This window comes from Limanda limanda, chromosome 19 (assembly GCF_963576545.1).
Source record: "Limanda limanda chromosome 19, fLimLim1.1, whole genome shotgun sequence".
NCBI classification, from domain to species: Eukaryota; Metazoa; Chordata; class Actinopteri; order Pleuronectiformes; family Pleuronectidae; genus Limanda; species Limanda limanda.
Genome location: NC_083654.1, coordinates 20936522 through 20945251, shown reverse-complemented (window position 1 = coordinate 20945251; position 8730 = coordinate 20936522). Strand labels below are relative to the sequence as shown.

General features: G+C 40.9%; 1 protein-coding gene across 1 annotated transcript; it reads right to left on the bottom strand.

Moving 5' to 3' along the window:
- Positions 1-303: 303 nt before the first annotated feature.
- On the bottom strand, positions 304-6197 carry flot1a (flotillin 1a). Its single transcript, XM_061092331.1, has 12 exons — positions 6139-6197; positions 5808-5883; positions 5480-5570; positions 4975-5118; positions 4772-4891; positions 4546-4641; positions 3914-4066; positions 3538-3719; positions 3382-3427; positions 3072-3209; positions 2793-2957; positions 304-2533 (listed from the first exon to the last, which is right to left on the bottom strand). Exons 1-12 carry the CDS (start codon positions 6179-6181, stop codon positions 2513-2515), a joined length of 1275 nt encoding a protein of 424 aa, XP_060948314.1. The 5' UTR covers positions 6182-6197; the 3' UTR covers positions 304-2512.
- Between the last annotated feature and the right edge of the window lie 2533 nt (positions 6198-8730).

Below are 8730 nucleotides of genomic sequence, written 5' to 3'. Positions count from 1 at the left end.
GTGAGCGCTGGTCTTCATGCAGTCACCATAAATAACATGAACCAGTTACAATTCAACAGAAACACAACTTACACAATGATGCAAAATAGAAAAGGAACAAAAATACAGCAAAAACAACATGCACAAATCAGAAAACCAAAAAAACAGTAGATAAGATATGAGCAAAGTAATAAATAGATGACAGGAATTAATTACTCCCTTCTCAGAAAGAGAAAAAATATATATAATAATAAAATTGCAATTTAATGACATTTATAACATGTACAAGATTGTACATGACATTTTGCTAAAACACACCCAGAATAATCTAAATTCAACAGAGTGGTATTTTCCAGGAGTTGAAATAACACAGAAAACCACTAAACAGATTAAACTTAAATACATTTATAATGAAACAGTGCTGTTAGTTAAAGTTAGTAGAATTGTTAATGGTAACAGTGCTACATTAATACTGAATCAAATATCAAATATATACTGTATAAGTACATCTATTCATACACAGTGTTGTGTCAGAAAAACACTTCAAGTCACTTCAATACAGAAGCACAAAGATTACATTTCCTACCTGACGCGACCGTGAAGTAGCACAAAGTGAAGCACATGCATTCTCAAGATTACAGTTAGTGTGACAGGTATCTGTGGCTGTGTGATAACAGCAGTGTTCATCTTCCAATAAATATAATTTACGTTTTTAGAAAGCTGCTTTAATTATTTGGCTGTACCGTATCCAGCAGTGCACAAGCCCACAGCGAGATGTTTGGGGCTGGGTGTGATGCAGAGGAGAAAGAAACAGATGACACTAATGAAACGTAAACAGGTTCTCTTGGGTAAATTCCTCAACTGTTTGTGTGTCTGTTGACACCTTAAATTAGGAAATAAATAAGATAGGGTGCCCACGTGAAACATGATTTAATACCCAGCCCCAGGGGTTGTGGTGAGGTAGAGGGCGATAGAGTGAGTTATGATATAAAGTTTATAGTTTTATAAATAGTTTGAACAGTTCAGAGATAAACCTTCACGAGCATCATCCTTCTGTGCGATAGACACATCGACTCTAAGATAAGAAGCTGCCAATATCCTTTTCTCACCACTAGTTTATCATTCCTGATCAAATCTATCATCAAACATCAGACTTTCATTAAAAAACAATAATCATACATATATCCTCATTTTAGTACAGTGATCTCACATGAACACTGTCGTATTCCTATTGCTACAACAGCAGATTACTTTAATCTTTGTTTTCCATAAGACATACTTGTACAAGAGCTGCTACATAACGGGCTTCTTTAAAACAAAAAGCACCACTTTGCTTAAGAATACATCCAGTAAATACAGTATTATTAGGATTGTGAACACGCATCAAATTTGTCAATATTGTTATTTAAAATCTTAGAGAATTATGGTATTTAATACCAGATACTGTATTATAGTGGTATTACGTAATCAAAGGGACCTTACAATACATATTTTTGAAAAGCCAATGAAAGTTAACACTGGTTCAGCAGATAAGACGAGAAAAAAATCACCCAACATCGTAAACGGTGAAAACACATAAAATATAAAACAACAGTTAACATGTATATGATAAAGCCACACAGATTTATGGACTGTATCATAACACTGATTATGTTTAATTTGCAAGTACTTGCAGTGTGTTGTTTTTATAAATGTATGTGTTTTAATGATTCTGTGGATTGTATTTCTACATTATTCAGTATTTTGTAATGTATTTCCATACAGTGTTTGAAGTTTGACATAAAGCGAAATAAAATAATAACTACAATACTTCAGGATTGACAAATCCTTAACTCCTTCATGTAGTAAATATCAATTATGATTGAAACGTGTGACGTACAAGGGGCGGTTTTGCATTAGACTGTGTAACGTTGTAGATTGGTAAATGAAGGTTTTGGACCATTTGCATTAAACTTCCTGTTAAGATGCACTTAAGGTTGGGCAGCAAGGCAGCGCACACAGGCAGTTATAGAGGAGACATTACAGGTACACACAGACAGTGGAGCAGGAGGCCACACACACACACACACAGTGACATTAAGAGAAGAAGAAAGTACAGGATAAACCGAGTCTTCGGTTACATTTGTTACTTATTTCAGTTTTCACATCTAATTATATCAATGCAAATCAATTAACAACTCTGAATTTTGTGATATAACGCACAGAAGGCGTTTTAGATTTAAAACCCAGAGTCTGTAGAGGATGTACTCAGTCATCACATGGATCATATAACATCAAATGTTTTCGAACAACAACTGTAACTGTAGCCAGAGGAGCAAAATACTTTCTCCCAAATCAAAGCTTACAATCAGTGACACAAGGAAAATTAAGAAAGTGAAAGACTTTTTCACGACACAGAAATGTCACAAGAAGATGTTGACGGAGGAAGGGACATATTACGTGAGAGTTGTGAGGGCGGAGGAAGGAGGCCATGTCAGCAGACGTGTGTAAAGAGTCCAGGCAGACGATACACGACAGCAGGAGATGATTCTCTTCACCCTGTACGAGAGGTCTCCTGCACGAAGGAGCGATCAGAGGGAAATAAAGACTTCATTAAAGTTTAAAATCAGCCTAAATTTTGGATCAACCACCACCAGGGGCTAAAACACACAACTTCATGGAATTAGAAATGTTGTAATTAATAGTTTTTAACCCTTAATCTAAATAAACTTTAGCAGCGATGATATGTTGGGCTTGTGTGTTTGTTTGAGTTATTTTGTGTCTAGTGGCCAAACTTTTGAATATCATTGGGTTGAGGCACAGGAGAGCGTTACCAGGGAGATGCTGATTCCGGTCAGTTTCTCCACCGCCTCAGGAAGCCGGGTCATGACGTCCAACACCTCTCCCGCCAGCTTGGCTGCGCCCACTTCGCCTCCGCCACTGGACACCATGATAACTTTGTTGGCCTCACACAGAGGCTTGCTGATCTCCTCTGCCATCTGGTGGAAAACAACGAAAATGTTCAAACTCGTGCAGAGGAAACGTGAAGAACGGATCAGGAGGCTGATCCATGAAGTTGTTTGTCGTGGGCTGTAAAGGATTTTGTCTCTCACCAGAGGCAGTTTCTCCAGCAGCATGTCCACCATGGCTCCATCCTTGTACTGCTTGAAGGCCTCTGCCTTCTTTGACATCTGCTCCGCCTCCGCTCGACCTTTGGCCTCAACTGCAAACGCCTCAGCCTCACCTTTAATCTGAAGGAGACAAGAGGATGGGTTTCATTTTACTAGAAAACACCAAGCTTGTCAAGAGGCCACATCCATCAGATAAGATCAATACTGAATATATAAAATTCTCAATGTTATTTCTATTTTAAGCTTTTAAAATAAAATGACCGAGCAGCTGAGTTGAGGTTCTGTGACTCACCCTGATGGATTCTGCTTCAGCTTCTGCCTCCATGATCAACTTAAGACTGGACAGAGAGAACGAAACACAGAGTCAGTCTCAAACAGCCCCATGTAATAATTATAATAGTTCCTTTTAATTATAAAAGTAAACCGAGATTGAACGTTAGAAACTCACCGCTGAGCTTCGGCGAGTTTCTCCAGCCGGTAGCGCTCAGCCTCTGCAGGTTTCTTCACCTTGGCCTCCAGCTCCTTCTCCTTGCGTGAGATCTCCTGCTCCTGCAGCATGATCTGCTGCGTCCTCTCCACAACCTGCACCTGCATCTTCTCCTCCTCGATACGCTGCTTCGTCTTTGCAACCTGGAAAAGGATGAATATGTTAAAGATAAGCAGAGGATGATGTAATCAGTTAAAATTCTTGTCGAGAGTCAACAATTAAAAAAACTGCAAGATGCTGATGAATGCACCGGACAATGTAGGATACATACAAACCCAGACATTACCTTAAAGAGTTCATTCATAAAATAATCCAGATGTTATTTACTCTTGTGTACCTGCAGCTGATAGGCCATCTCCGACTCTGCCTTCTTCGTGTTGACCTCAATGTCATACGCTGCTTTCTTCAGCTCATAGTCCCTCTGGGACTTTGCCATCTCGATCTCGTTCTTGTACTGAGCAGAGATTTTCTCCTGCATCGCGTGGGCTTCCTGCAGAGACACAGACACAGAGACGATGAAACAATAATGAACAAGTAGAAAAACATGATCAATGGGAATAACTCTTGAATATGAAGCCCCTTGTCCACTGGTTAAAAAACCCCACCAACACCTGCTAAAATCTGGATTTTCCTGCAAAGTGAACGTATAGAGTCATCGCTCAATCCCAGGTCACATGACTCGGGAGAAGACACAAAGACAAGACAGCGAGATGAGAGAGCGCCTCCTCATCCGGGACGTTTGTGACCTTGAACATGACGGAATAAACCAAAAGCAAAACTCTAGTAGCAATGTAAAGGATTCAAGTGAAAAGTGTCGGATACTTTAAAGTCCTCTACAAGCAAGATGATCTAAAAGATGGCCTCAGTCGCATCCTCACAATAAAGAACACAATATACTCGCTACCCGGTGAAAAGAGGTTTTTCTTGCCATGAGAAACTGAACCGTGGAGGAATAACAGAACATCTCACCCTGATCACAGCATCTCTCTTGAACTGGGCCTCTCCGATGCGAGCGTCTTTCTGCACCTGGGCTGTGCGACCTTTTCCCAGGGAATGCAGGTAGTCCTGCATCCCAGAGGAGAGAGGAAATCACACATGTTCATTCATGGCCGACATTGAAATCTTGCAGTGCCTGACATACGGCTATGCATCAGAGTTTGTGATGTGGTTATTGTGGATGAGTGCAAGGCAGTACCTGGTCGTCGTGAACATCTTTGAGCGTGTAGCTGACCACGCTGATGCCCATGTTGACCAGGTCTGAGGACGCCACCTTGAAAACCTGCTCGGAGAACTTCTTCCGGTCCTTGTAGATCTCCTGTAAGGGGAAGAGGTTCAGTGTGACGTGGGAGTCGGGAAAACTTTGTGCCAACAACCAGTCGCTTCCACAAACCGAGTCACCTCGACAGTCAGGTGGGCGATGATGGCGCGCTGGTGCCCCTCCAGCGTCTCCAAGGCGATATGAGCAATCTCCGGCTCTGACTTCCCCATGAACATCTGGCAGGCTGCAGCCAGCATCTGTTTATTCTGACCCTGGATCTTCATCTGCAGGAAACAGCAACTCGTTCACAATCAAGAACACGGCACAACACTAATGTCTTCTTGTATGTAAAGCCAAGTCATGTTGAAGTCAAAGCCAAGTCATGTGGATCAAACTAAAAAGTCAAAGTTCACATCGAATACATTTTCCTGAAAGATAGTTCATGTCATTTTTTGGAAAACATATTGGGTGAAATATAATGATTGACAGCTGAGACTGACTCAATCACTACTGGACAGTCTCTGGGTCCTGATGATGTCATCGACGTGAGATGGCAGCATTCAAATCCTCAATATTTTGGCTTCATTTCTGGATAGTGGGAGGAAGTGGAGATGGGACGTCCATCTTTCTCTGATGCTCACTGACCTGGGCTATCCCTGTGACGGAGATGGGCACGCCGTGGCGAGTGTAGACTTTATCGCTCTTCACATTCAGAGTCAGAGTGTTCAGGGAAATCCTGGAGATGGGCAGGGTAAAGATACATAAAACATATTTATTGATGGATTATAAATTGCTCTAATGGTTTAAAGTGTCGCCATCTCTGCTTTGTGTTTGTCATGTTGAGTTTCCAGCACTGAGCGCAGGGCTGAGCAGGTTCAGGACGAAGGCCGGTTACAACACAGACAAACAAACATGGAGTGTGGTGCCTGGAAGGGAAAAGTAAGTAATGTAGGAGGAGCAGCAGTTCACCCACCTCTGTATCTGCTGAATACACGGGAAGACGAACACTCGGCCTCCAGGTATCATCAGTGGAGGAGAACGACAGAAACCTGGGAGAGATCAAGAGGAGCCTCGAGTCAGAGAGTTTCCTCACATCAGAATTTATTAAAATTACTCAGATACCATAGATAGTAGTTGTTAAACTGGTATTTTAAAATAATAAACGTTTAAATAATTGTATATCAGGTAGATTTTGTCCACTGTACAAACCATTGAACGGATGGAAATTACATCTATATGCTTGATATGGCAAAGTGTTGTTTTTGATAAACGAACGTGGTCGTGTTAACAGGTCGTCTCTTTACCTGACACCACCATAGCCTCGTTGGGACCACAGGTGTAGAACATGTCTGCTGCTGCTGCTTCAGCCTGGAGTCGTCACAAAGCAGCAGGACGATGCTTCAGTGCAAAGAACCTGCAACACTCACATTTAATAAAGGAAGTATTTACTGGCTCAGACTAATGGGCTCCACATCTGGTCTCTCTCTCTCCTCATCTCTCTCTCTTTTCTCTCTTTCCCGTTTTTCTCTGCTTCACACTGAATCTGGATCGGCAGGTTTATTCCAGTAAATGAGGAGTTTTTCTCTCCAGTTGTCAAAGTTCTGCTCGTTGTGGGAACTGTCGGTTTCTCTAGACTTTTGAAGCTTTTCACCTTCTATGTTAAGAGCCTTGAGATAATGTATATTATAATTTAGCGTTGTATAAATAAAATTGAATTTACTATACTATTATTATTCAGATCAAACACAAAGTAGATTCAAATACACACAAAGGCACGAGAGGAAAACACATATAAGTCCACAACTGATATGTATTTAAATGTATTTTAATTAGAATTTTTGGTTTAAAAAATCTAAAGCGTATTAATACATATAAAGAATATAAATCTGCCTCTTCTCTGACTCATTAAATGGAGACAGTGGTTCTGGAGCAGAGAACAGACAAGAGGCTAAAATCTAATTATCGCAAATTTTGCACAACCACAATAAAAAAATCCTACTTGACAGATTAGAGTTAATAACTGGAGGAAAACGATTGTATCAGTGAAACGCGTCTGACGCTGCTCGCTGCTAAATGTCTGTAACACGTCAGTGAGCAGAGAAGAAGAGAGAATGTTGAGCTCACCTGTCGGTGCAGAGGAGCTGGTTCCAGGTGATTTTTGGTGAATTTAATCTGAAGCTCTCTGTCATCAGACTCTGAAGATGAAGATGATGAAGATGATGATGGTGTAAACACAACACCGGGCTGCAACTCTACTATATCGAGCACGCCGATCCCTCCAAAGGTGCGCCACCGCCAACTACTGGCGCGGCGGGGAAGTGTCGCTTTAGGCATTTTAATTTCAACGAGCTTTATGTAGAAGAAGAAGAAGAAGAAGAAGAAGAAGAAGAAGAAGAAGAAGAAGAAGAAGAAGAAGAAGAAGAAGAAGAAGAAGAAGAAGAAGAAGCATTTACTCCTGCTCCTGTGCGCTCGTTAACAACAACTATTTTCAACATGAGCAAAGTATGTTTTAGTCGCTTTAAAGTAATACGTGTATTAAACAGTTATATGCTATTATTTTAACTTGATCACCTGCCCTCTGGTGGACCCAGCGCGTCACTACAACTCAATCGTTCACCAATGTGACGGTGGGTATGTTGCCATCTAGCGGTGACAGTGAAGAACTGCATGACTGGTGTCAAGTTAGATGTACTTTAGAAACATACGTCCGGTAACTGTTTTCAAATTAAAACATTAACGACAGACGGACATGAGATGACGCAGAGTGATTCACGGAGAACGGAGCATCAGTTAACTGGAGATAATTCACGACTGGTATTTAGCAAATATTTACTTGGAGTTCTATAGAAGACAGAACAAAATCCCCTGATGATACATTTCTATAAATAAACGAACCAAAAGCTAATTATTATTAACCTTAAATCTATTGTCATTAGACTCTTAAATATCTACTAATTAAAGCAACAAGTCCAGTTCACCAACCTTTACAAATGATTCATTATTATTTTCAACTTGAGTGAAGTACGTTATAGTCACTAGTAAAAGTAATAGTAATAGTAATTCGTGAATTATCGTTAATGTGCTATTCAGACGAACAGTGTTTTATTCGGAAAGTGCTTACCGGAAGTAGTTGTATTCTATTATTTTAACTTGATCAACAATCGCCCTCTGGTGGCCACAGTGCGTTACTACAACTGCACTGTTCAGACATGAGTGTATAGTTGACAGCGGGGACTTCTGCCCTCTAGCGGCGACAGTGAGGAACTGCATGAGTGGTGTCAAGTTAGATATACTGCAATAAAGAAAATACTTCCGATAAGTTATTTCAAAATAAAACGTGAACGACAGACGGAAGTGAGATGACGGTGTGTGATTCTCGGTAAACGGAGCCTCAGTAAACTGGAGATGATTCGTGACGGTTCATTTCCACAGTTTAGACCCAATAGCTTCATATTTATAAACATTGAACGACTCGTGTTTCGTTAACGGACCCGGAAATGAAACCTACCACTCGGTGTTTTGGTGCCCTCAAGTGGACGACCCTGAAACTACAACAACACCAGAGGAATCCATTATGGCGGCCGATGTGAGACTCGTGTCGAGGCTGACTCTGGTCACCGGTACATTTAGACTTTAACACACTTTCTAATGTTTTTAGACGAATATACAGAGAATACGTGTCGATGTCCTGTTTCTGTTTGAATGACGTGTTTTCAATCTTTTTATTTACATCAACTTCACCAGTACCAGGACGCTGCGTTCACTGACCCGTTTTCGGTGTTTTGGTGCCCTCAAGTGGACAAACCTGAAACTACAACAACACCAGAGGACTGTTTCATATGCACAAACATAAAACGTCTCTTTAAAAGCTTCTTCTCAGACATGTGACTGAATGG